Source organism: Pan troglodytes, chromosome 1 (genome assembly GCF_028858775.2).
Source record: "Pan troglodytes isolate AG18354 chromosome 1, NHGRI_mPanTro3-v2.0_pri, whole genome shotgun sequence".
Lineage (NCBI taxonomy): Eukaryota > Metazoa > Chordata > Mammalia > Primates > Hominidae > Pan > Pan troglodytes.
Genome location: NC_072398.2, coordinates 186,994,444 through 187,021,487, shown reverse-complemented (window position 1 = coordinate 187,021,487; position 27,044 = coordinate 186,994,444). Strand labels below are relative to the sequence as shown.

General features: G+C 52.4%; 2 protein-coding genes across 8 annotated transcripts; both read left to right on the top strand.

The window, feature by feature from the left end:
* On the top strand, nt 1–21,415 carry IPO13 (importin 13). Of its 2 annotated transcripts, XM_016960952.4 has the most exons (20): nt 1–1,331; nt 3,065–3,801; nt 9,982–10,122; nt 10,222–10,363; nt 10,472–10,638; nt 10,857–10,977; nt 11,064–11,211; nt 11,639–11,820; nt 11,904–11,930; nt 12,123–12,257; nt 12,408–12,551; nt 13,911–13,991; nt 14,534–14,671; nt 14,824–14,920; nt 17,931–17,983; nt 20,237–20,303; nt 20,386–20,444; nt 20,592–20,681; nt 20,977–21,158; nt 21,248–21,415. In XM_016960952.4, exons 1-20 carry the CDS (start codon nt 1,248–1,250, stop codon nt 21,342–21,344), a joined length of 2,892 nt encoding a protein of 963 aa, XP_016816441.1. In that variant the 5' UTR covers nt 1–1,247; the 3' UTR covers nt 21,345–21,415. The 2 variants fall into 2 exon arrangements, 1 of the variants encoding a protein (XP_016816441.1); XR_010146825.1 differs by lacking the exon at nt 17,931–17,983 and having other exon boundaries at nt 350–1,331.
* A 2,083-nt stretch (nt 21,416–23,498) lies between these two features.
* On the top strand, nt 23,499–27,033 carry DPH2 (diphthamide biosynthesis 2). 6 transcript variants are annotated; one of them, XM_016961015.4, is made up of 6 exons: nt 23,499–23,985; nt 24,259–24,371; nt 24,629–24,852; nt 25,050–25,733; nt 25,821–25,997; nt 26,078–27,033. In XM_016961015.4, exons 1-6 carry the CDS (start codon nt 23,839–23,841, stop codon nt 26,200–26,202), a joined length of 1,470 nt encoding a protein of 489 aa, XP_016816504.2. In that variant the 5' UTR covers nt 23,499–23,838; the 3' UTR covers nt 26,203–27,033. The 6 variants fall into 6 exon arrangements, with proteins under 6 accessions (XP_016816504.2, XP_016816510.2, XP_016816524.2 ...); XM_016961021.4 differs by having other exon boundaries at nt 23,504–23,933; XM_016961035.4 differs by having other exon boundaries at nt 23,623–23,985; nt 24,259–24,480.
* Nucleotides 27,034–27,044: the final 11 nt, after the last annotated feature.

The window sequence follows — 27,044 nt, the reverse complement described above, 5'->3', positions numbered from 1 at the left end:
CTCTGGGTGGTGCTGACGCCTTCTTCCCAGGCTGCACCTTTGCTGGGCCGGAGGATGCCCCCCGCAGCGGAGCGCCAGAGTGACCAGGCAACCTCCCCAGCCTCCACCCTCTAGCCCGGGCTCCCATCTCCGTCCTCCGGCCCCTCGAGTCACGTCGTCCTACTAAGGAGTTGGGCCGCAGCGCCCCGCGCCGGTCTGACCCGGAATGCCTGCTCGCCGCGGTAGGCCGAGGACAGGCGGGGCTCTGCAGGTCCCCAACCCACGTGCTCCCGGCCTTCTCCGCAGGGCGCCGCCTTCCGGCTTGGCGCAACACGGACTACATTTCCCAGGGTGAACAGCGGCGGGGCCTAGACTCGGCCGCGGCCTGGGGCGGCGAGCCGCTCCACCGCCTGCTCAGGGGAGCGCGAGCTGGCGCGAGGACAGGGCTAAGGACCCGGAATGAGTTTCCGCGCAGTTCCGCTGGGCCGTGCCGGCCTGTACCGGGCCATGCCGAGCCAGAACTGGCAGGAGTGGGGGCCTGAGTTGGAGGTGCCGGGGACAGGCGCTCGGGGCAGCCCGCGCCTTGCCGAGGTCCCTGCCCCGTCCCGGCCGGCCTGGCTTGTCTTGTCAGTCACTGGGGCGGAGGCAGCGGCTGTAGCGGGGCTGTAGCCGGGCGTTGAGCACAGCGCGGGCCAGGCCGAACGGAAGGGACCTGCCACAGCCCCTCAACTCCACGGACTCTTCGCCCTAGACTAGCGGAGCTGCATCTCCGCGCTTCGTTGGACGCCTCCGTAACCACGAAGGGCTCTCTCTCTCCCGTGACCCTCCAGCCCCATGACCTCTTCATAGCAGCCGAGAGCTCACCCAGGCGGGGGTGTTGTGGGTACAGGCCATCGACCCTGTGACCCCTCAAGAGCCAGGGACTCGGTTTCCCCCGCAGGCCTCCCTCCCCTGTGACTCCTTCCACACAGATTCTGGGGACAGAGCTGTTACCTGCCACTAGGATCCCCGCCTGAGGGCTCCTCACTGACGGCTCCCTCCTCGGAGTCCCCTTCATTGGGTCTCCTAAGAGCACCAATTTTGGTCTCTGGCAAGCCTCCCACCCCCAAACGAGGTGGGGAGGCCTCGGCAGCCATGCCCGCCCTGGGCCCCCCCTCACCCCACCACTCCCTGGGCACCCAAGCCGGGGTCTAGCAGGGGGCCAGCAGCCAAGGGGCTGGGGCAGGAGACAGATCAGGGCCCACCTCCCTGCCAGGGAGGGAGCAAAGATGGAGCGGCGGGAGGAGCAGCCGGGGGCTGCAGGGGCTGGAGCAGCACCAGCCTTGGACTTCACTGTGGAGAACGTGGAGAAGGTATGAGGGCTCTGGGGTGGGCACTCCAGTGACAGAGCAGAAGTTCTGGGGACTGTCACTGATGGCAGAGCTCAGGCCTGGGCTGGGTGCCTGCTGGTATGGTGCCCCCAGAGCACCTGGCATTTGCTCTCTTTCTGGGCAGGCAGTATTGCAGTGCCCTAATGGGCTATTTTTGTCTTTCCTTACAGGCAGGTCCCCTGTGGATAGATACTCTAGGGTCTTGGGATGGTCCCTTCAGGGTGCTGTGACTTAGCCTTCCGTCCAGACTGGCTATGTTCCAGCTCCATGGGAACTGCATGAGCAGTGCAGTAGGAAACTGGGAACCCAGGAGACCTGCAGCTCAGTCTCCTGGAATTATACTGATGCCAAACCATCCTGGACCTGGTTTTGTTGAGCCAAGGGCTCAGAAAATAATCTGGAACTAAAACAATCTGGGTTGTTTCGACTCTTTGGAGAAGGGTCCTTCCTTTATTGGATGGAAGCCAGACCAGTCCTGAGCAGGCAGGCCTGGGGCTGTCTCCCTTTGTTTTGTGCTGAGTCCAAGGGTCCTGGCCCTGCTGGGAGCCTTACAGGGCTCCTCCGTACTCGCCTGCCCACATAGCTCCCTGCCATGGCCCTCCCAGGCTCCCCGACTGCCCAGCCCATCTTTCTGAACTGCCTCTTTGGTTCTTTTCTGTATCTGCTCCCTACAACTTGAAATGCAGGAATGCATGCACCCTGGGATGAATGGGGAGATGGGGCTCCCTTACTTGAAAGCAGGGAATGATGTTCACTTGTTATCCTTAACCCCCGTTTGCCATAACAAACAATGAGGATGCATCTCTTCTGCCTGCTTTGGCGTCCCTGAGGGGCCAAACAAGGGCCAATGGCCATAACTGGCTGTCAGGGGTACAAATAGAGCTAAGCTTACTTGGATGGAGCCTGCTTAGGGGTCAGGGTCCTGGCCATACTCTCCCGCCCCTTGGAGCAGGGCAGTGTTGGCATGGTGGTGCACTGTTCCATGTGCTATTGGGAGATAAATCTCACTGTTTTCTTACTTCATAAAGTCCCGTTGGAATTGAGACCCTGGGGATTCTGCTAGTGGAGAGCACTAAGCTAGGTGTTTGCCAGGGCTGCAGCTATGGCCAAGGCTTCTCTGGATCAATTGGTTGGACATGTGCCCTCTGAGGAGTGTTCTCACCCTCTCCTCCAGCATGTCTGCCCCAGGGCTGCCTGGCAAAAGTCTTAGTCCTGCTCTGATTTCACACTGGCTTTGGTGCCAGCATCTGGACTGACCTAGGGATGATCCTGGGGGAGCTGAAAGGAGCTGTTGGAGTTGATGGGAGCAGCTGTGCCTGGGAGGGTCAAGTCCCCTCAAGCTGTTCCATGCCCTTCTCAGACTTAGCTTCATCCCTGTGAAGCTGTTCCTTCCACCTGGGCCTTGCCCTCAAGTGCCTCCCCTTTGGGGAGATCAGCCTCCTCTTTTTTTGCTTTCCTGTGGAGATTCCCTCTCTGAACCCATAATGTTTTGCTGTAAGGAGAAGAGGATATGGTAGAGCATGGGCAAGGTTCAGGCTCTCAAGATATCAGCAGGACCCCAGGCCCAGGAAACACTGCAGAGCCCTGAGCTCTCCCTGCTCAGCCCCCCAGTCAGGGAGAGGGAGCAGCCTTGCAGGACCAAGTCACGCCTCTGTTCTGGGCTCTGGCAGGATCCAGAGTGGTCAGCACCTGCTCAGTCCTGTGCTGTCCTGCAGGCGCTGCACCAGCTCTACTATGATCCCAACATTGAGAATAAGAACCTGGCTCAGAAGTGGCTGATGCAGGCCCAGGTCTCCCCACAGGCCTGGCACTTCAGCTGGCAGCTACTGCAGCCCGACAAGGTACCAGAGATCCAGTACTTTGGGGCCAGTGCTCTTCACATCAAGATCTCTCGCTACTGGAGTGACATCCCCACTGACCAGTATGAAAGCCTAAAGGCACAGCTCTTCACCCAGATCACCCGCTTTGCCAGTGGCTCCAAGATTGTACTGACTCGGCTGTGCGTGGCACTGGCCTCACTGGCTCTCAGCATGATGCCTGACGCTTGGCCATGTGCTGTGGCAGATATGGTACGACTCTTCCAGGCTGAGGACTCACCAGTGGATGGGCAGGGCCGCTGCCTAGCCCTGTTAGAGCTGCTGACAGTGCTGCCTGAGGAGTTCCAGACCAGTCGCCTACCCCAGTACCGCAAAGGCCTGGTGCGGACCAGCCTGGCGGTGGAATGTGGGGCTGTCTTCCCGCTGCTGGAGCAGCTGCTACAGCAGCCCAGCTCACCCAGCTGTGTGCGTCAGAAGGTGCTCAAGTGTTTCTCCAGCTGGGTGCAGCTGGAGGTGCCGCTGCAGGACTGTGAGGCGCTCATTCAGGCTGCCTTTGCTGCTCTGCAGGACTCGGAGCTCTTCGACAGCAGTGTGGAGGCCATTGTGAATGCCATCTCACAGCCTGATGCCCAGAGGTGAGCTAGTCCCCACTCACCCAGAAGACAACCTCTTTGGCCAGCCACACATCCATCCATCCATCTGTTCAATAAACATTAATTGAATGTGTACTGATACCTGGTCCTATGCTGGAGATACAGCACGGAACCAAAGAAGACATGGTCCCTGTCCTCATGGTTCAGACAGGGAGGCAGACATTAAACAACTAATTATCAGTTATTCAATTAAAATATTTGACTCTCTTTTCCTTCTCTCAACTAGTCACCAAGTCCTGGCTGTTCTCCTGACCATATTGCAAATCTATTTTTTTCCATTTCCATTGCTACCACCTTAGTCCAAGCTGTCATCATCTCTCTCCCCAGATTACTGTAGAGCTTGTCCTCACTCTTGTACCCTTCATTGTCCCAGCAGCCACAGTGATCTTTTGAAAATGGGGATCTAATCTTTCTGATCAGAAGCTTTCAGTGGCTTCTCAATGCTCTTAGGTTAAAGCTCAGAATCCTTAATGTGACTCATAATGGTGCTGCACAGTATGGCATCACTGGCCTCATCTCATGCTACTCTCCTTGCTCTCTACACGCTCACACAGTTTCTTTAATTCCTTGAATGTCCCATGTTCCTTTCAGCCTCTGGCTCATTACATGTACTTGACACCTTGCCTCAGCTTAAACTTCATTTCCATAGGGAAGTCCTCCATGGATTCTTAATGCTAAGTTTGATCTTCTCTCTTATATTACCTCAGAGCTCCCAGTATTTTTCCTTCTTAGCCCATAACATGATTTCTCTCACCTCTGTGAGGACAGGGACTCTGTCATTTTACTTTGTCGCATTGTGCTTGGCACATGGTAGCATTTGATATTTTGTGAATGGAGGAAAGTAGGAGTTGCCTGAGTTGGGAGGGGTGGGGCTGGAAGGGATTGGGGGAGGAAGGTGGATTGTTCTAGGCTTTAGGAACCACAGCAGGTGCAAAGACTTGTGGGCAGCATCATGATATATTCAAGGGCCCTAAAGAAGTGAGTGTAGTGAAGTGTTTGGCAAATGTTCATTGAGCATGTCCTGTTTTGGGCCCTGTGCTGAACTCTGGGAGCACAGAGACAAATGCTTTAGCTTCAGTCTCAGGAGCTCACAGTCTAGTGGACACATGAATGGCAAGTACAATCAACATGATGAATCCTCTGATGGAGAACGCAGGGGCCTTGAAGAACCCAGAGGAGGCTTTCACTGAGTCTGAGGGCTGTGAAAGGATTCGCAGAGGAAGTGACAACCCAGCTGTGTAAGAGTTAGCCAGATGGAAGTGATGGATGGGGAGGACATTCCAGCCCAAGCAAGGGAAGGGTGAAAGCCCAGAGGGTCTGGTGATCTGTAAATCATTAGATGTGATTAGACAGCAAGATTTAAGGGCCAGAGTTATAGGAGACCTGGGCCCAGATCATGCAGGACCTTGGCCAAGTTTAAGATTTTGATCTTCATCCTGAAGACGATATAAAGATATTAAAGGATTATAAGCAGAGAAAATGGCCTACTGAGACTTTTGGTATGAGCTGGATTAGAAGAAGTGAGACTGGAGGTCCTGATGCTGACATTTCAGAGATGGGGCTTTGGGACCCTTGGCAGAATTGGAAGGGAAAACCATTGAAAGAGATTTCATGGAAGAGTGGCTGATGACTCAAGCCTTGGCATTAGTCACATCTAAGTTTGAATCCCAGATGGTTCACTTATTAGATCTGAAATCTTGGATCAGCCATTCCTAAGGCTCCGTTTCCTCATCAATAAAATGGGGATGATCATATCAACCCCACAGAGTTGAAAAGGTTTAAATAGGATAATGTGCATAAGTCCTGCCCCTGGTGTTCGGTAGAGAATATTTTGACTCCTTGAGTAATGGGAGTTCTTTTGTGGTCTCTGCTAGGGTTGGGATGGTCAGCAGCATGCATTTGTACCTTTGGGTTATTGATACGTTACATGTTTTAAAATGGGAACTGTGTGTATATGTTCTACCTTTATACTTTATGTGATCAGTTAATGGTAATTGTTTATTTATTTATTTTGAGACAGAGTCTCACTCTGTCACCCAGGCTGGTGTGCAGTGGCACAATCTCGGCTCACTGCAACCTCCGCCTCCCGGGTTCAAGCGATTCTCTTGCCTCAGCCTCCAGAATAGCTGGGATTACAGGCGTGCATCACCATGCCCAGCTAATTTTTGTATTTTTAGTAGAAACGGGGTTTTGCCATGTTGGTCAGGCTGGTCTTGAACTCCTAACCTCAGGTGATCCATCTGCCTCCGCCTCCCAAAGTGCTGGGATTACAGGTATGAGCCACCATGCCTGGCCAACTGTTGATTTTTTAAAAGAGAAACATAGTTACTATTAAATGGATTAAGGCTGTTGACTTTTAGTACTGGTCATAAGAAGTAGAACTGGAATCATGCAATAGAAAGTGGGCCTAGTTGTTCAGTGGCTAAATTTGAAAAGGAGTTGGTTTCCTATATATATATATATGTGTGTATACATATGTATATTTATATGTATATGATACACACACACACACACACACACATAGATAATGTGCTTAATCACTGCCTTTTGAAACTTTAAATAAAATATTGGGTTGATTTTAAAAAATAAAAGATTGTTTCGGTATGAGGATTAAATAAGAGAATGTGAAGCTTTTAGCATGGTTCCTATATACTCTGTAAACGGCAGTTGCCAGTATTTGGTTTCATTATTGTGTTGGGAGTTATTATGATACTTATCCCCTGGCTTCCCAGGCTTTCCAGCTTAAGGTGGATACCTAGTCCCAGATCTCTTGGCAGCCTGAAGCTCAAGTGCTGGGTGGGCACCGACAGTTGGTGACTAAGGGAAACAGATCAGGGCAAGTGTGTGGGTGATGTGAGGTGTCCTTGGATACACCCAAGTTTACCCGCCCAGCCAGTCTCAAGGGCTTTGGCAGGTAATTGATGCCCCTTCTCTGAACGAATGAGCGAGCAAGGAGCCAGTGAGGTAACCCACAGCCTCCTTGGCGCCCATTGGCTGCAGCCCCTTGGTTGCTTAGCAACTCTCCCCATTTTCTCAGCTCTGCTCCTGAAGCAAAGCTCTAATTGCAGGTCTGGGCTGAGCTCCGTGTGAGCAGCAGCAGAGGAGTCCCAGCAGCCCTGCCTCGGCTACTTGAACTGACCGATTGGAGCCAGGCCTCTTGAACCCAGCCTCAGCTGTGGTCGTAAAGACATCCTCCCTGTCTCCTTCCCCCAAACCTAGAAACCTCTGGGACCTCAGACTTGTTCTTCTGTCCACTCACAGGTCGCAGACACAGGTGCTCAGGTGGTAGGAAATTTATGCAAGAACTTCTTCCCATGGGTGAGCTGCATCCAGCCCAGAATCCGAGCCTGGCCCTTGCTCTCCCCAGTCTAATTTCCCAGCTTTGGCTTGTGAAAGTCACCTTCAGTGACTTTGACTCCTGGGTCATCCGGGCACGCCTTCCCCAGGTGTCCTGACATTGGCCCTCCCCTTGGCTGAGCTTGCACTCAAGTCACCCTTTTCCTGCCCCTCCACAGCTGCTGCTGCTTCCTGGCTCTCTCCTTTGAAATGTATTTTTTTTTTCCTGAACTATGTTTTTAATGCTGGAAAAGCTTGTCCTTGGGAGTTGGGGATGGAGGGAAAGTGAATTAGGCAGGCTGTTGGGGGCTCCCATCAGTTAGGACTGGAGATATGGGCTGAGACGTACATAAATCCTTTGGGGAAATTCTGGTTGGGCCCTGAAAGAAAAGCAGACCTGTAGCAGTTTAAGGGGCAGTTTCAACCTGGATTCTGCTTCTAAGTTGTTGTATGACCTTGAGTGATATGATACTCTGAGCTCTTTGAGGCTGTATTATCCTTGATTTGTCCTATTATGAGGCTCAGATGAGATAAATGAAGAACCTTTGCCGAGTACCCTGCCATCTGCGTGAACTTTGGCAGGTGGAGGAAGGAGTCTTAGAATACAGTGGGGAGCTATGGGAGTAGAGCGCTACCTCCTGCACCCATCTCAGCTGCTGAGGAGCTTGTGGGCCATAGCCTTGGCCCTGCCCCTTCTCTTTGTGCCAGAGTCTGGCCTGAAAATGCCCATTGTCTGGTGGTGCAGCCCGTGTCAGGGTCAGGAGACTGAAGCTATCCCGGCTGTCTCCAGGCAGCACCCCCTGGGGCTGTCTCTGGGCTGGGGATATCCTGGCATGGGTGACTTTTCCTACCAGAATGGGGATGTGGAGAAGGAGGCCGATGTCCCTAGGCTGGTTGCCTCTTTTTGTCCTTCTCATCCTCCCACCAAAGATATGAGGCTACTGCCTAGCAACCTGCTTGGGGCAAGTCCAGATAGAACTCCCTCTGGGATCCTCAGTCCCCAACTCCCTAACATAGATTGCTATGGTGACACTATGATTGACAACAGAGGGGTCCCAAGCATCTGATCCCTGCTGTTAGAGTGTGGCTTCCTCTGCTTAGTCTCATCTCCACAGACCAAGGTGCTGGAGAGGGATCCAGTGGGCTGAGCCAGGCTTCTCTCAGTCCCCTTTGTATACTGGGCTGTCTGTCCTTCTCCTTTAGAGATCATTGTGTTGCAGGGCTCTGATCTGGACCCTCTTATTTTTTTCTCATTCAATGCTTTCTCCTTGGGCAATTCTCATCTATTCCCATAACTTCAATTACCAGCTGTTAGCTGATGACTCTCAAATCTATGGCTTTTGCTCTAACCTCTATGCTGGGCTTCAGGCTTTTATATCCAACTCTTTCTAGATGCTTCTGCCTGCATAACCTATCAGGTGTCTCTGAATCAACTTGTCTAAGACTGAGCTTATCACCTTCCACCTCCCATTAAAGGTGTTACTGTTCCCCGCTACTCACCCCACAGGTCTCAGTAAATAGCTCCACCATCTACTTAGTTGTTTAGCCAGTGACCTGAGAGGTGTCTTTATTCTTCTCCTTCCTCATATCCAGTCAGTCATCAAGTCCTGTCTGTTTTGCCTCTTAGCTCTCTCTGAGTTCATTGTCTACTTCTCTTCCTCCCTGCTGCCACCACACTCCTCAAGAGTTGGGATTTGGTGGTAGAGGGTGGAGCGGATGGCAGGGACTGATGCTCTCATGAGCTGTTGCTGCCTTCCAAAGTCTTTTTTTTTTTTTTTAAACCAGGGCTTATGAGCCTGTGTTTACTCTTCTGTATCCCACTCTTGTTCAATCACCCCTGACAGACTATATTAGTTTCCTAGGGCTACCATAACATAGTACCACAAACTAGGTGGCTTTAAAGCCAAACAGAAATTAACTGTCTCACAATTGTGAAGGATAGAAGTCTGAAGTCAAGGTGTTGGCAAGGCTGTGCTCCCTCTGAAACCTGTAGGAGACTCCGTCCTTGCCTCTTCCTAGCTCTGTGGTTTGCTGGCGGTCTTCAGTGTTCCCTGGCTTCCAGCTGGATCACTCCACTCTCTACTTTCATCCTCACGTGGCATTCTCCCTGTATGTCTCTGTCTTCACATAGATGTCTTCTTATAAGGACACCAGTCATATTGGAGTTCAGGTCCATCCTACTCCAGTATAACCTCATCTGCAATTATCTTATTTCCAAATAAGATCACATTTTGAGGTACTGGGGATTAAGATTTATCAAAAAATGTATCTTTTTGTGGGGACATAACTTGACCCATGACAGTCTGCCCTCTGGTGCCCCAAACTTCATGTTATCCCCACATGCAAAATATATTCACTTCATCTCAACCTCCCCAAAAGTTGTAACCTAGCTGGATGTGGTGGCTCCACCTGTAATCCCAGCTACTCTGGAGGCTGAGCAGGAGGCTGAGTCTCTTGAGCTCAGGAGTTCGAGACCAGCCTGGGTAACACAGCAAAACCCCATCTCAAAAAAAAAAAAAAAAAAAAAAAAAAAATCTTAACCCATTCCGGAATCAGCTCTCAGTCCAGCTGGAGAACACAATTCAACCCATAATGCTGACCTTCTCATACGTCCTTCTCAGAGTTCTTCTGGGGGTCCCTGACCTAAGGTTCTTCCCAACATTGGGAACATCAAATCTGCCATGTAGACCCTGACCCTTTTTTTGCTTAGGATTTGATAAGGGGAGGGGAGCTTTGATGGAAGACAAGGAGATTATGCCTTTCTCTTAAAGCCAGTGTGGGGTTGAGCAGAGAGCTCTGATGGATTTTCTCACCTCATGCCTCTAGGTACGTGAACACACTCCTGAAACTCATCCCGCTGGTGCTGGGTCTGCAGGAACAACTGCGGCAGGCAGTGCAGAATGGGGACATGGAGACCTCCCATGGCATCTGTCGCATCGCTGTGGCCCTGGGCGAGAACCACTCCCGGTAAAGGGTGGAGCAGCTTGGGGTGGGATAGTAGGGCCCTCTAAGAAATGGGGTTCTGGAAGTCCCTGGAAAGGTAGAATGACCTGACTCTCTCCCCAGGGCCTTGCTGGACCAAGTAGAGCACTGGCAGAGTTTCCTGGCACTCGTCAACATGATTATGTTCTGCACAGGCATCCCTGGCCACTATCCTGTCAATGAGACCACCAGCTCCCTAACCCTCACCTTCTGGTACACACTGCAGGTGTGTCTGTGTGACCTCCAGTAGGACTGGGCTGTGGTGGAAGAAGGTGGATCATGGGCTTCTATGACTGCTGGTGAGGTGGCTAATTCTCTTCCCTGGCTCTCTCAGGATGATATTCTATCCTTTGAGGCAGAGAAGCAGGCTGTATACCAGCAGGTGTACCGGCCAGTCTACTTCCAGCTGGTGGATGTGCTTCTGCACAAGGCCCAGTTCCCTTCTGATGAGGAATATGGATTCTGGTCCTCAGACGAGAAGGAGCAGTTCCGAATTTACAGGTGATGGTAGCAGGCCAACTCCTCTAAAATGGAGTCCAGAAATAATGAAGGCAATGAGGGAAGGGGCCCAAGGCCAGGCTTTCTGAATTTTGGTGCTCCTTTCTGTTTTCTAGGTATTGTTGCAGAGTTGTGGGGGTACTGGGGTAGGCTCCTGGGCTTGGGGGCAGGATCCAGGGTCAGGATCCAGGCAGTATAAAAGGCCTTCATCTGCTTCTCAGGGTGGACATCTCAGACACGCTCATGTATGTCTATGAGATGTTGGGGGCCGAGCTGCTCAGCAACCTCTATGACAAGCTGGGTCGTTTGCTCACCAGCTCAGAGGAGCCCTACTCCTGGCAGGTACCTCCCAAGCCTGATTCCCTCAGCCTTCCCAGACCTGTCACACCCTCCTCCTCATCCAAGCCAGTGGCACCCTCTTTCCCCAGCACACAGAGGCCCTCCTCTACGGCTTCCAATCCATCGCAGAGACCATTGACGTCAACTATTCTGATGTGGTGCCTGGGCTCATTGGCCTCATCCCACGGATCAGCATCAGCAACGTGCAGCTGGCAGACACTGTCATGTTCACCATTGGTGAGACCTGGCACACACCCATGACCATATTCCCAGAGCCACAGCACCCAACCCTGGCCACAGCCAGCATGCTGGATCCTATCCAGAATGGGAGAACCACATGCCTACACACAATCAGTGTTGTAACAAACTGACTGTCCTGGCAGGTCTAGGGGGTCCATCTGATGGCACACTGAGCTGCAATTCAGTGAGGCTAGTTTACCGTCAGTGAAACAGCAGTACTGGGCCTCTGTTGAGTAACCCCTTCCTGCTTCTCAGCTGTAAGGCTCATGTTTGAGCATGCACATGCATATGTCCTCTGAATGGGGCAGTACTCTGTGCTGGGGCTGCAACTTGACCCTGCCAGGAACTCTGCTTGCCTCAGAGACATGGTACAAAGCCAGCCTGGCCTGCCTCAAAGATCCTCCTGTCTCCCTTCTTCCTCCAGGAGCTCTGTCTGAATGGCTGGCTGACCACCCCGTCATGATCAACAGTGTTCTGCCCCTGGTACTGCATGCCCTAGGCAATCCTGAGCTGTCTGTCTCTTCTGTGTCCACCCTCAAGAAGATCTGCCGAGAGTGCAAGTATGACCTGCCTCCCTATGCTGCCAACATTGTGGCTGTGTCCCAGGTATGCAGGGGCCCTGGATGGTGCTGGGCCTCAGAGCACACTCTGCACTGTGCTGATGCTACATTCCTTCTTTCTCCCCCTAGGATGTGCTGATGAAACAGATCCACAAGGTGCGGCTCAAAAGTTTCTAGGGGTCTCCTTGGAGGTCTTGTGGGAATCACTTATCCCTGAAATCCTGTTTTTTGGCCTTCCCCTTCCTCTTATCCCTTATTCTCTGTTTTTCTTCTCCCAAGAGGCTCATTTTCCTTCCTACCCCACAACTAGATGTGGCCAGGACTGACCATCCATGTTCTGCCCCACAGACAAGCCAGTGCATGTGGCTGATGCAGGCGCTGGGCTTCCTGCTGTCAGCTCTTCAAGTGGAGGAGATCCTTAAGAACCTGCACTCGCTTATCTCACCCTATATCCAGCAACTGGAGAAGCTGGCAGAGGAGATAGTGAGTGAGCTCTGGGGGCCAGGGAGCGGTACTGAGATGCTGTGGCTGATGAGGGGTGAGGTTGGAGCTGGCCCTCAGAGCTGAGGCTCAGTGATCTGGGGACCAAACTGGGGCTGGGAGATCTGGAGCTTGGTTTGCTTCTCCCTGCAGCCCAATCCCTCCAACAAGCTGGCCATTGTTCACATCTTGGGGCTTCTCTCCAACCTCTTCACCACACTGGACATCAGTCATCATGAGGATGATCATGAAGGCCCTGAGCTTCGGAAGCTGCCAGTGCCACAGGGACCCAACCCCGTGGGTGACATTTGCCCACGGCAAAGACATTTGTCTTTGCCATCCCCCCAACCCCCACCTGTGGGAATGTCATTGTCACTCTTCAATTCTGTGGGTAATGTTGTCATTGTTCTCCCTGCCCCGTGGGCGTGATATATTTGGTCCTCTGACTCCATGAATGACCTATAATTGCCTCACTCTGTAGGTAGCAATGTCATTATCTCACTCAACTCTGTGTGTGATGTTGTCCTTGTCCCCAGCCCAATTAGGGTGATGTCATTGAGATTCCTCAGCCCCATGAGGGACATTGACGTTATATCCTTCAACCCTTAAGTGATGTTATGGGCCCCTGTTCAACCCCTAGCTCTGTAGGGCCTTCTACTTCAACATTTACTGTCCCCTGTGGGCACTAAGGATGCTCATTACCTCCTCCGCATGTAATAGTTCTGGCCTTCAAGTTGCTCCCAGTGTAGAGGAAATTCAGGTTGCTCAAATTGTCACAAAGCAATGTGATAAGTCCTGTGGTAAGCTTGGGCATAGGTTTTGGGGTGACCACTTACAAGCTGCTTGATCTGGGGCAAGCCTCAGCTTCCCATTAAAAACTATGAACATTGAAATGTCTGGCTTACTCAATTCATAGAACTGTGCTGGATAGTAGATGTGGTCTTAAGTGAAGGTAGTTTGCATATTGTAAAGTTCTTTACAAATATAAGGGACTGCTTTAGTCGTTGTTCCCAGAACTCCCTCCCAGATTTCTCCAGGAGAAAAGGAAGCCATAGGCATCCTGGCCTCTCTGCTTAACTCCCCAACCCAGTTTCAGTTAGCCTCTTGGCTTTAGACCACCCCTGGGCCACTGTCATCCCACAGAGCTGCTTCTTTACATGGTAGTCATCATCCTGCCTTTCCTCACCTCCCAGGACCTCAGTCTGCTCTCTGCTCCTCCATAAGCTGGAAGAGCAGCTTAAGCCTGCATCTGTGCATTCCTTGGGGCTCCCTACCTCAAGCCTATTTGGAGGAGATAGCATCTCCACTTCTTCAGAGGCTAGCGCATAGCCTTGGTTTTACAGAGCAGAGATAGGGAGAGATTTTTTTTTAAGTTTACAAAGTTTTTGTAACCTTATGAAGCACTTGTGATATCTCTGCTTTGCAGTTTGAGGCTTCCTTTGAGATGATCCCTAGAATTCAGGATATACTCCTTTTTCATTCATGAGAGAGTTCAGCAAACCACTTCTTCCCCCAGGGGTCCCATGCCCTGGGTCCTCAATGTGTGTTCTGGGGTAATAGGTCTGAACTGCTCCCCTCCTCCCTGCCACCAAGTCCTCCTCAAGTGGGTCACAGTGATGGATAGCAGAAGCGCCTCACTTCTTCCTGTGCCTTCAGGTGGTGGTGGTGCTGCAGCAGGTCTTCCAGCTTATCCAGAAGGTGCTGAGCAAATGGTTGAATGATGCCCAGGTTGTGGAGGTGAGCCCTGACCCTTGCCCTCCGCTCCCATAGTGACTGCTCAGAGGTGTAGCAGGGTAAGATGTTACTGCCACACTTCAGCTTACAATGGTTTGGAGAAAACGAGGTGAATCCTGCCCCATAGAGATAAAGAATCTCTTGGGAAGACATTTAGAACTCCCCAATATCATGAGAAGTGCTTAACGTAAGGACTCTAATATTAGGGTCGAGTGACAGTCAGGCATCTATTTTAGCACCAAAGACCTGCCTTTGGTCCCTTTTCAATTCAGGTTTTTGTTGCTGTTGCTGCTCCCTGAGAGGAAATGTTAGAGATGTAAGTCGCAGGAGTTAAGTTCCACAGTTACATCCTGTGCCCCTCAGTGAAGGGCCTTTGCCCCCTGCCTTTCAGGGTGAGGGTCAGACTTGCTTACCTTCCCTGGTTTGCAGGGCCAGGCAAGGCTTATAGGTAAGGGCCCAATCGTAGGCCCCCTCTGTGCAGGGCTTCAGCGCTGTTCCAGCCAGTCATGACCTGCTGACCAGGGCCCCTTTGCTTTCTTCCCAAGGCGGTGTGCGCTATCTTTGAGAAGTCTGTTAAGACGCTGCTGGATGACTTTGCCCCCATGGTGCCTCAGCTGTGTGAGATGCTGGGTCGGATGTACAGCACCATCCCCCAGGCCTCTGCTCTTGACCTCACTCGACAGGTGGGCCTTCTGGTTGGGGCAGAGATCCTGACCCTGGGTGGGGGTGGGTCAGATGGCTGCCGTGGCTGGGGTCCCCACTTGCATTCCAGGGATATTGCCATGTCCTGGTGAGACTGGGTCTCAGCTGACCAGCATTCCCTGCTTTCTTGTAGCTGGTCCACATCTTTGCTCATGAGCCTGCCCACTTTCCCCCAATTGAGGCCCTCTTCCTGCTCGTCACCTCCGTCACACTCACTCTCTTCCAGCAAGGTAGGTCCTGACCAGGGTCTCTGCTGCTGCTGCCACTGCCACTGCCTCTGCTTCCCCAAATGGGGAGCCAAAGCTGCCCACTCTGTTCTTCTCTGTCCCCTGAATCACACGTGGGACTTGATGGGAAACCTGTGAGATCAAGCACAACACCTTATAAATAGTTGAAACTTTAGGTTGAAGTGGATAAGAGGGTGAATGATGTCTTCTGCTGGCCTGCTGGGCTCAGGGCCAGTCTGGATATGGAAGAAGGAGGTGGGGGTGGGAGGTGGGCAGAGGCTCTGAGGGGCTTGGGGCACTAGGCTGGCTCCTTTACTTTGGGATATAATGAAAAGTGGAAAGAGCACGGGCTTTTGAAGTCAGCTAGACCTAGATTCTAAGTTCATCACCACCAACTAGTTGTGTGTCCTTGGGCAAGTCACTTACCTTTGCTGGGCCTTCATTTCCATATCTGTGAAACGGAGATAACATATACTTGAAATGATTGTTTACAGGTATTAAAGTCACATCTTCTGGGCCCTTGGCTCAGGGGCTTTTGCACAGTGAAGTACTCAGAGACTGTTGGTTCCTTTCCCTGCATCAAGGCTTAGTACTTTCTAGGCCAGAAGTCAAGTACCTTTGGCTGTGGTCCTAGCCCTCTATTCACTGTGGCCCTTTGCCTGAGAGAGTTGGCAGCAGGGGCTTCATTCAGGCTTCTCGTGTTGTCTAATCCAGGCTTCCAGTTTGGAGAAACAAAAACAAAAAAACAGCACTGCTCAGCTAGCCTCATGAGCCTTGCCTGGATTCATGGTCACAGGTTTGAGGCTCACCAGGGGTCTCGGTTGGTGCCCAGAGTACTCGCAGCTCATATCCTCAGTGCCTGGTCTCATGATCCTGGCCTCTGTTTCTGTGGGCCATGGAGTAGGTCCAAACTGGGGAGAAAACTGAACCAGAAACCTGGTGTGGTCATCCTCAACTCCACCTCTCCCAACTCCCTGTACCCAATCTGGGACAAGCCCCATTGATCCTGACTCCTGATTCTCTCTCGGTTGGTCCACTTCTACCCACCTCTGTGGCCACTGCCTCAGTTTAGGGTCTCACCTGGATTATCAGCAACCTTCTAGTGGGTTTTCTTGGCATCTCCCCTTCTCTCCAATCTGTTCTGCACACTGCAGCTATAATCTTCATAAAAACACAAATCTGAGCATTTGTCATCCCGGGCTTAAAACCCTTTCATTGTTCCCATTGCCCTCAGCTTATTGTTCCATTCCCACCCACATGACAAGGCTCTGGCATGCCTCTAATGTCCTCTCCTGCCAATGTCCTCATGACTCCAACATTTCAGCCACACTGCCTCTTCCTTACCGTGTCCCATTTGATCCCTGTGCCTTGCTCCTCTGACTGGAATGTCCTATGCCCTTTACTGGGTGAACTCTCACTCCTTCATGCCTTAGAAAGGAGGAAGACTGCATCACTTCTCAGAGTAATTTCTCTCTGAGGCAGAATTGGGTGCTTCTAACTGTACTGAAACTGCATCCCATACACACTGCTGACACAGCACTGATCACACACAATAATCAGCTTTCATGTCTGTCTCTCTTACTAGACTTAAGCCCCTCAAGGGTAGGGTTGAGTTTCTTCTGTCTGCATCCCCAGTGCCCAGAATGAGGCCAGAATACAGCAGGCCACAGACACTGTTAAATAAAGGAGGGGGAGGGCTCCCTGCCCTTGGAACCTTTCCTTCTCATTTTCTGGCCCACCTCTATCAGGGTGGCTGCTGAATATCAAACCTGCATGGTGCACATTGGGCCTCACTTTCTAGGACTTAAATAACTCAGGGTTCAGATACCAAAGGGACAGACTTTATTTATTGGTGACTCTTCATAGCCTAGAGAAGGAAGCAGGGCAGAGATTGTCTGCTTTACAGATGGGGAAACTGAGCATTTGTGGCTTGCGCAAGATCACACAGCTACTTAGTGGTGTCTTAGGCAGATGGTTTTGTACCACATCCTCCTGAGAGTGGAGAAGCCTGGGTAGGAGCTCCAGGTGCATGCCATATTCTTGCCTCAGGAATGATCAGAACTGGAGGCAGCAGTGTCCAACATCATATACGTTGGGCTTGTTGGTTGTCTCGCTGGACAGGATGGCTCCCATACCTGTTATGCCATCCCAATCTTAGCCATTCCTTCCTCGGGCTCTGCCTTCCCACTGGACCATAGGATGACACGTTTCTTGTTTCCCTGTTTCTTGGCATGTCCAGATGATGGGAACTAGTCCTCAGCCCTGAGCTTGGCTCTCTGCAGAGTCCATGTCCATGTGGAGGAGCTTTGCTGGGGTGGGGCTCTTATTTTTGGCCTTATGATGCTGTTTCCTCCTCTGGGCCCTGCCAGTGACTTGCCAGGCCATCTCCAGAGCATGCTGGGCACTGCCCTACCTAAGCAAGAGTCCTGTGGTTTAAGTGGACTGAATAGATTATTTTCTTTTGCCAGACCAAGAGCCCTAAGGCCATTGAAGTGAGGTGGCACTTACTCAGGCTCTGATGCCCTGGCCTTTCTAGGGCCCTCAGATAAACCTCAAAAGGAGATACCAAGGACTGACCCCCCCACCCCCACACCGCCATCCCAGCTTTCCTCTTCAATGACTGGCTGATGGGAGGTATGTGCTAGGAGCAGTGTAGGGCTACCCCAACCTGCCAGAGGCCACAGTAAGTGTGGTGGCCGTTTCTTCAGCTATATGGAGTCCAGAATTGCTCAAGTACCAAGGGAACATGAGGGGATGGCCTGAGGAGGAGTGGGGAGTAGGCGGAAGGCCCCTTGGAGGGAGCTGGGGCAGGCCCGTCCTTCACTTTGCCGTCTCTTTCTGTTGGGCTTCTCCCAGTTCATGGTTTTTGTATGTTTTGTTTCTTTATCTTGCTTCCTGCTGCTCATGTGCCCCCACGCTGTCTCCCTGCAGGCTCTCAGTCCCACATAACTATATGAGGTTGAGTTGCTGTTTGTATAATTTTTTCTTAAGTTCCATCTTTATTATATTTTAGGGCCCAGGGATCATCCTGATATTGTTGATTCATTTATGCAACTCCTGGCACAGGTGTGTTTTAGTTTTATTCATTCACGTTCTGTTCTCTCTCTTTCTCTTTCTCTTATGTTGAAATTCAATTTAAGCCTATTTTTAGCTTTCTGTTGACAAATTTTTTTTCTGTTCAGTTGAATAGAGTTTCTTCATCTGTTTCCGTGGAAGTTGACAACCCAACATCCTCCTTTAGTGCCCCTATGCCTCACTAGCTCAGTCTTCTACAAAGACCAGGGAGAGGCTGATCCCAAACGGAGGGAGCTGGGCTGGCATCGGGTGGGGAATGGGAAAGGGAGGGGGTGGTGACTGCGCCCAGCAGCTTCTTGTTGCCCAAGAAGTTCACGGGTAGGGCTGGAGTTGAAGGGTCTGGGGTTCACTGTCCCCGTGCTCCTGCCGGGAACTGCCTGCCTCAGTGCCCCCAGCCTGCTCCTGAGAGGTAGGCTGGGAGCAGCTCCAAAGCGAGGGGCTGAAGAGGAATGTGCGCGGTGGAGCCCAGGATTGGGCTGTTGGAGAGGTTGAGCTGCTGCTAGGAGGTGGAGTGCAGGCTCCATGCTAGGATGTGTTTGCATTTTGTATGTGTTTCAGTGTGTGAGACCTTATTTTGTATGTTTTGAGTTTGGTTTGGGAAGGGAACAGAAATCACCTGTAAGTAGTATGTGAATTGTGTTGGGTGCTGAGATGAATGTGTGCCTTGATATGTGCTGTATGTTGATGTGTTGTGTGTTTTGTGTTGTTTGTTGATGTGTTAGGCCTTGATGGATTTAGAGCGTGGACGTGTGTTGGAGGTGTGTGTGTTGGGTTGTCGGAGTGTATATTATGGAGGATAGGAGTGTATGTTGTGGCATTGGTATGTCTGTATCAGAGTATGGTTTGGAGATGCATGTTGGGCTGTGGGGGTATGAAGTTAGTGTGATGGGGGCTTCTGTGTGTTAGGGGATCCTAGCACGCAGACCCCCTAACCTGTGAATTGGGGTAAATGGAGTGTTTCTTTGCTTAATCATTCCACAGATATTTATTGAGTGTGTGATACATGCTGTACTTTGCTAGGTACTGAGGATATGATAGTGAGCAAAACCAGGCACAGTTCTTGCTCTCCTGGAACTTACAAGTCTAGTTTCTGGGGGATGGGTAGGGTGGGAGGAGGGAAGAATAGGGAGTGTTCTGGGCCTGGATGGATATGTGTGTGGGTGTTTTCAAAGGTGTATCTTTGATGCGGAGGGTGTCTGAATGTGTATTTGTGGATGGGTATGTTGGGAGAGTGCACAGGGGGACTGTGGGAAGGCTGAGGGTGTAGGTGTGTGGACATGGTTTGGGGATGTGCAGGTGTTTGGTGTATGACTGTGTAATGAGGGTGTGTTCCAGATGGGGAGAGTGTGTGTATGTTAGGGGTGTGAGAGAAGTGTGTAAGGAGGGCATTTCAAGTGATGGTGCATGTGGGGGTGTTTGCACATGAGTAAACATGGGGGGTAGAGGGGATGTGAGGGGCTGGAGGGTAGAGGTCTATGTGGTATGCACTGGGGGCATTGCTGGGGAGCAGCAGTGTTTGAGGATGGCTGGAGCTGTGCAGAGCATCTCCTGTGACCTGAGGATGTGCCAGTCATGTCCTGATACCACTCGGGGCAGGCCATCTGCCCCCTTCACTTCATCTTTTCCCCCTCACCCATAGCAGCACTGGCTCCTTGGTGTGTGTATGGCCGAAGAGGGCCTGGACACAGGGTACCCTGGGTGAAAGATGGGGCCGAGGCTCCAAGGCTCCTGCTGTACTTTTCTTCTTCTTGAGCAGGAGCTGGAGGGTGCCTCAGGAATACAGGAGGGACATGGGAGGAGGGCTGTTGGGCTGAGGGCTCCCTGTCTGGCTGCCATCTCTTCTTCCTGCTACCCTGTTCACAAACTGGGGGTGCTTAACTCCCTCTGTGAATCAACATGAAGTCACTGCTGGCAACCTAGAGCCTGCGAGACATCTGGCCCTGATGGAGGGGGAGGGAAAGGTGTCTGGAACCCAAACTTTCTGCATTATGATCCCCACCCCCAACCTCTGTCACGTACACCTGCGTGTTCATGTACACATACATGTACATAGCATCCCTTGAGCTGTCCTCACCTGACCTACTGAACTCTGAGGTGGTCCGGGTCCCCCAGAGATGGCTGGGTAGCTGGTTTTGGCAGCCTCTACCTGTGAGGTGTGAAGTTGGGGGCTGGGGTGGCAGGTGAGTGGGGGGGATGGTCCTTGGAGCTGGCTGGGGCTGGGCTTACCAGCTCCACCTCCTGCAGGCTCTGAAGCGGAAGCCAGATTTATTCCTGTGTGAACGATTGGATGTCAAAGCTGTGTTCCAGTGTGGTAAGTGGGGCGAGATGGACAGGTGGGCCTGGGGCTCCCCTAGAAGGATCGTTAAACTGATCTGCCTCTGCCTTTCCCACAGCTGTGCTGGCCCTCAAGTTCCCTGAGGCACCTACTGTCAAGGCCTCCTGTGGCTTCTTTGTGAGTCCCATGCTGAACCCTGACCCACTGCCACCCCAGTGCCCTGCCCTGCCCAGGACTTCAGACAGTAGGGCTGGGGTGTACAGGTCTTGTCCTCAGGGAGAGCTGGGAAGGAGCTGGGCTGATGGGCCTCTCCATCCTCTGCAGACAGAGCTGCTGCCTCGGTGTGGGGAAGTAGAGTCTGTGGGAAAGGTGGTACAGGAAGACGGTCGTATGCTGCTCATAGCAGTGCTGGAGGTGAGACGGAGCAAAGGGGGGTTTGATGGGGGTGAGGGCCCCTCACTGCTGAGGCAGCTGGCCTTCTGGGAGGCTTGAGCCTTTGGTCCCCTAAGCTCTCAGATTCTGTTTCTTCTTCAATTAAATGCCTGAAAGTTGTTAGGATTGCTGTGGGGATCAGCTGGCTCTCAAAAAGCAGCGCTCACTGTGATGTGCAGTTTGGCTTAGGAACTGTCCAGAGGGCAGTTAGGCATTCTTGCTGCAGAAGGGGCAGAAGGGGCAACACCCTGGTGTGCTGAGAACCCCTCTCCCTCAGGCCATTGGGGGCCAGGCCTCCCGCAGCCTCATGGACTGCTTTGCCGATATCCTGTTCGCCCTGAACAAGCACTGCTTCAGCCTCCTGAGCATGTGGATCAAGGAGGCCCTGCAGCCACCTGGTTTCCCCTCTGCCCGCCTCAGCCCTGAACAGAAGGATACCTTCAGCCAGCAGATCCTTCGGTGAGCAGAGCTGGGGTGGGCCTGGGGTCAGGCAGAGAGGGGGCAGTGGTGGTGGCTGGTGCTAACCTGCTCTCCCTTTTCTCCTTCAGCGAGCGAGTGAACAAGAGGCGGGTGAAGGAGATGGTGAAGGAGTTCACACTGCTGTGCCGGGGTCTCCATGGCACAGATTACACAGCTGACTACTGAGGGGTGCCCCCATCCCATCCACCCCTTCTCTTCATCCTTCCCTATTCCCAAAGAGTAAACCTGGACCCTCACTGCTGTCTCTGCCTCCTTTCTGCTGTCACCACCACCTAACTGAAAGCCTGGGTCCAGAAGGCCTGGGGGAAGGATGGGAGGATGCTTGGACCCAGGCCTTGGGAGGGAATGGTGGGAACATCCTCTAGCTCCCAGGTTGGAAGAGATACTACTGTAGCCAAGCCACCTAGGCTGGAGCCCTTCAGAATACTGTCATTGTCCTTGGGGCGGGGTGGTTGCAGTAGTGTCATCAACCCCCCCATCCCCATTAAATTAATCCCAACATGCATGTATGCATACATTTATTTAATCAACACCGCTGAATATTAGGCCCCTAGCTCTGTCCTGCATCGTTCTGCCCTGAACAAAGGTTGATCTAGTCCATAGCTACCATGGAGAATGGTAGGAAGTGAGGGAAGGCTGCATGGAGAAAGTTTTTGACAGGAATAGTAGGCTTTCTAGGTAGAGGACTTGAGACTTTGGGCTGCAAGTGGGGTAGGGCTGGGTCCGTTTAGGAAGGAAGAAATGGAGTGGAGTTTTGACTTCCGGGAGGGGTTTCTGGTGTGGAGTTATACAACATCGAACTTGCATATGGTTGAGGAGGGCTATAGAAAGGGGCTGAGTGTGTGTGTATTGGGGGGTGGGTGGGTGGCAGGGAGGTGAGGGAGAGAAGATATCTCAGCCGCAGAGGAGAAAAGAGGAAAGTAGGATCTAAGGTTGTCCGTATGTCCGCTGCTCCCCGCTTACACAGGACCTCCAGCACAGGATGGTCAGGGATCAATCAGCACCAGGGACAGCTCCTGACCTATTCTTGCTTTTCTCCCTTAGCAGTGTTGCCTCCCTTTCTGTCTCCTCAGCTATAGTTTCACCTAGGCTGCCTCTCAGGTACCCCAGGCTTCTCCTCACTAAGATCTGAAGAGCAGAATGAGTTCTCCCCACTTTTACCCTTGAGCTTTCAATCTCCTTGTGGGTGATGGGGAACTCGTTACTCCCACATTCATCCCACTCCTTCCCTGTTCAATAGATCCGGGTTTGATGCTGGTTGTGCCACGGAATTAGTGTCTTATTACACAAGTAGTCTCTTTGAACCTCAGTTTCCGTATCTGACAGGTATGTAAGGAGGGCATTTCAAGTGATGTTGCATGTGGGGGTGTTTGCATATAAGTAAACATTGGGGGTGGAGGGGATGTGAGGGGCTGGAGGGTAGAGGTCTATGTGGTATGCACTGGGGGTATTGCTGGGAAGCAGCAGTATTTGAGGATGGCTGGAGCTGTGCAGAGCATCTCCTGTGACTTGAGGATGTGCCAGTCATGTCCTTGGTACCACTCGGGATAATTCTTACTCCAAAGACTGTAAACACTAAAAATGAAGTGCCTAATGTACAGTAAGTGCTCAGTATTTGGCTGATTAAATAGCAAATGCTTTCACTGCATGTGATATCCAAAGAACTACTTTGTAAAGTTTTGTATATAAATTAATTTGACCCTCACAACAACAATCTTATTAAGAGGTACTATTGTCACAACTCCCCATTCTTCAGATAAGGAAATGGGCATAGGGACATTCCTAAGATACTCAGTAGCAAGTGACCAAGCACAATATTCAAACCCGAGCCGGTCGGCACCAAGTTTAAAATTATGCAGTGTAGCCGGGCACGGTGGCTCACGTCTGTACTCTCAGCATTTTGGGAGGCCGAGATGAGTGGATTGCTTGAGTTCAGGAGTTTGTGACCAGTCTGAGCAACGTGGCAAAAACCTGTCTCTACAAAAAATACAAAAATTAGCTGGATGTGGTGGTGCGCCTGTAGCCCCAACTACTCAAGAGGCAGAGGTGGGAGGATGGCTTCAGTCCAGGAGGTGAAGGTTGTGGAGATCGCGCCACTGCACTCCAGTCCAAGCAACATAGCGAGACCTTGTCAAAAAAAAAAAAAAATGAATGAATGAAAGAATTATGCAATGATACTGCCCAGAGGATAGAGTGCACGTGAAATGCTTAACAGTGAAGTCGGTGTTCCTGATGGCCGCGGGTCGGCTGAACCGGACTCCCAGCGCCCGAGAGGAGGCCAGGGGAACTACAATGCCCACAAGGCTCCGCGCCTTCCTCGATGTACTTCCGGCTGGCCTGGGACTCAGGCTGAACATTGGTTCTCTGTGCGGGGCGGTGGCGGGGATTGGAGGGCGGGAGCTGTGCTGACTTAGGATTGGCAAAATCGCTATCAGCCACGCCTCTAAAACCCGGAAGTAACCTCCCCGGTAGTCCCACGTGTAGCGGAGAAACAGTAGATAGGGTGGCTGAAGGGGATACCCACCGGCTGAAGGCCGACTGTGATTCCCCCTACCCCCACAAGGCGATTTTGACCCCCTGAGGGCTGCTCTGGAGGACTCAGGCCCCGAAGCTGTCCCAGGGAGGTCCCCGCTGCATCCCACCACCCAAGCTGTGCCTCATGGAGTCGATGTTTAGCAGCCCTGCCGAGGCGGCGCTGCAGCGAGAGGCCGGGGTGCCAGGACTGCTCACTCCTCTTCCGGACCTGGACGGAGTGTACGAGCTGGAGCGAGTCGCTGGATTTGTCCGCGACCTGGGGTGTGAACGAGTGAGGACAGACTTAGGGAAGGGTGGCTCGCCTCTGTCGGGATAGGTCGCCCAGAGGATCCGGATCTTGGGGGATTTTGTGAGGGCGAGAGGGTGGGGGAATCAGTCTGTCCGCAGCGCGTTGACCATCCCTCCCTTCCACCTACTACGTGGGGCAGAGTGCCCCTCTGGGACCAGGGGCTTTGAAGGTTGAGTGGGAGCTCCTGGAAGATTGCTTTAAAGAAGCCCTCAATGGGAAAGAGGCTGTCCCTGACTCCATGGTTTATGCTTATAGGTTGCCTTGCAGTTCCCTGACCAGCTATTGGGAGATGCTGTGGCTGTGGCTGCACGACTGGAGGAGACGACAGGGTCAAAGATGTTCATTCTAGGTGACACAGCCTACGGCAGGTGTGAACTTGGCCTTAGGTGGGCCAGGCCTGGGGATCCGGGACTCATGGGGTTTTACGTCTATGACAGTGATTGCCTTCAATGGTGGTGTTTCTCCTTGATGATAATGGTAATGACTCCCCTCCTGATGCTAGCTCCTTTCATTGACACTGTCTTCCTTTAATGAAACCATTTTATTCACTGACCACATTTCCCAGTGATGACAGCAACTCGCCTCCAGAAGAGAACCCATTTCTCTGATGCTATCTTCCCTGCAGCTGCTGCGTGGATGTGCTGGGTGCTGAGCAAGCTGGAGCTCAGGCTCTCATACATTTTGGCCCTGCCTGCTTAAGCCCTCCAGCCCGCCCACTGCCCGTTGCCTTCGTGCTTCGTCAACGTTCTGTGGCCTTGGAGCTCTGTGTCAAGGCCTTTGAGGCCCAGAACCCAGACCCCAAAGCGCCTGTGGTGCTGCTGAGTGAGCCGGCCTGTGCCCATGCCCTGGGTAAGGGGTTTTGCCTGTGTATGCACAAAGGGTGAGCCAACTGCTTTATGCCTTAATTTCCCCATTTCCATATACCATCCATGGAACTCTTGATATGGGCTTGGCCCCAGCCTACTGGGTCATATTTAGTCTCCTGGGGATGAGGGAGCTCCTGCTTTGCCAGGCTCCAACCTCAACACTACCTCCTTCTCTTCCAGAGGCTTTGGCTACTCTCCTGCGCCCGCGGTACCTGGACCTGCTAGTCTCCAGCCCAGCTTTTCCCCTACCAGTGGGTTCCCTGAGTCCAGAGCCTATGCCCCTAGAGCGTTTTGGGCGCCGCTTCCCCCTTGCCCCAGGGAGGCGTCTAGAAGAGTATGGTGCCTTCTATGTAGGGGGCTCTAAGGCCAGCCCTGACCCGGACCTTGACCCAGACCTGAGTCGGCTGCTCTTGGGGTGGGCACCAGGTCAACCCTTCTCCTCCTGCTGTCCAGATACAGGGAAGACTCAGGATGAGGGTGCCCGGGCTGGACGGCTAAGGGCACGAAGACGATATCTGGTAGAGAGGGCCAGAGATGCCCGCGTGGTAGGGCTGCTGGCAGGCACACTGGGTGTAGCCCAACACCGTGAGGCACTGGCCCACTTGCGGAACCTGACTCAGGCTGCTGGCAAGCGTAGCTATGTGTTGGCCCTGGGGCGGCCCACCCCTGCCAAGCTTGCCAACTTCCCTGAGGTGGATGTCTTTGTGCTATTAGCCTGTCCTCTGGGTGCTCTAGCCCCCCAGCTTTCTGGTAGCTTCTTCCAGCCTATACTAGCACCATGTGAGCTGGAAGCTGCCTGCAACCCTGCCTGGCCACCTCCAGGCCTGGCTCCCCACCTCACACATTATGCGGACTTATTGCCTGGTGAGTAGTGGGGGCATTGCCTAAGCTGGAAACCTGGGGCACGGAGTCAGGGGGTGAGTATGGATTTTCTTTCCTCCTCCCTTTCAGGCTCTCCCTTCCACGTGCCTCTCCCACCACCTGAGTCAGAGCTGTGGGAAACCCCAGACGTGTCACTCATTACTGGAGATCTCCGACCCCCACCTGCCTGGAAGTCATCAAATGATCATGGAAGCTTGGCTCTGACCCCACGGCCCCAGCTGGAGCTGGCTGAGAACAGTCCTGCAGGTAAATGTACAAGTCTCCACTCCCAGCTGAGCTTTTTCTCCAGATGCAGCGCACTCAGACTGAGCCCCCTCCCTCTACAGCCTCATTCCTTAGTTCCCGGAGCTGGCAAGGGCTGGAGCCCCGCCTGGGTCAGACGCCAGTGACAGAAGCTGTGAGTGGAAGACGAGGGATTGCCATCGCCTATGAGGATGAGGGAAGCGGCTGATACCATGTGGGGCTGGAGACATAGATGGACTTATGAATGGCTGCTAGGACCTTTAGTGCTCCCTGCACCAACCTCCCATCCCCCTGCCAAGATCCTTGAAGGACCCTGGAAGGAGGGAGAGCAGGCAGCCCTTCACAGGATAGGATCCATCTCTGTCCTGTCCTGGCACTGGCACAAGCTCAGCACATGCCCAGTAATGCGTGTTGTTTGGCTGATGGAATAAAGGGCTTAGGGACTTCCCTGAGGCCTCTGGACCCATCTGTCTTCCTGAGGGCAGCCCAGGACCTTTGGCCAATCCCAGTTCCCAGTCTGCAGTTGAGGGTCTGTCCTTGTCAAAAGGCAGGTGCTAGACAGTCTAGACCAGGGTTTCTCAAACTCATACTTGACATTTGGGGCCAGATAATTCTTTGTTGTGGGGCCTGTCTGGTGTATGGTAGGGTGCTTAGCAGCATCCCTGGCCTCTGCCCACTAGACATCAGAAGCACTCCCCCAGTTGTGACAACCAAAAATATCTCCAGACCTTGGCAAATGTTATCTGTGGGGGAAAATTGCCCTCAATTGAGAACCACTGGTCTAGCTAGACCTGCACTGTCCAGTACAGTAGCCACTAAATACATGTGGCTAAACTTAAATTTACGTTAATTAAGATTAAAAGCTCAGTTTCTCAGTCACATTAGTCATTCAAGTGTTCAGACAGCCACATGAGGGGACGGTGCAGCTACAGGATATGCCATCAAGGCAGAAAGTTCTGTTTGTTGGACAGCGTTGGTCTATACTGACTCTTATTTCTCAAGGAGATCACAGCAACCTAAATAAACCAGATACCTTTTCTCTTTGTGTTT

Bases quoted from the DNA above. Each gene is read 5' to 3' on its own strand.
- IPO13 (XM_016960952.4), top strand. From the start codon at position 1,248: ATGGAGCGGCGGGAGGAGCAGCCGGGGGCTGCAGGGGCTGGAGCAGCA. The intron at 3,802-9,981 runs GTGAGCTAGTCC...TCATGCCTCTAG, and splicing joins TCACAGCCTGATGCCCAGAG to GTACGTGAACACACTCCTGA. The intron at 20,445-20,591 runs GTGAGTCCCATG...CATCCTCTGCAG, and splicing joins AGGCCTCCTGTGGCTTCTTT to ACAGAGCTGCTGCCTCGGTG.
- DPH2 (XM_016961015.4), top strand. From the start codon at position 23,839: ATGGAGTCGATGTTTAGCAGCCCTGCCGAGGCGGCGCTGCAGCGAGAG. The intron at 24,853-25,049 runs GTAAGGGGTTTT...CTTCTCTTCCAG, and splicing joins GGCCTGTGCCCATGCCCTGG to AGGCTTTGGCTACTCTCCTG. The intron at 25,734-25,820 runs GTGAGTAGTGGG...CCTCCCTTTCAG, and splicing joins TTATGCGGACTTATTGCCTG to GCTCTCCCTTCCACGTGCCT.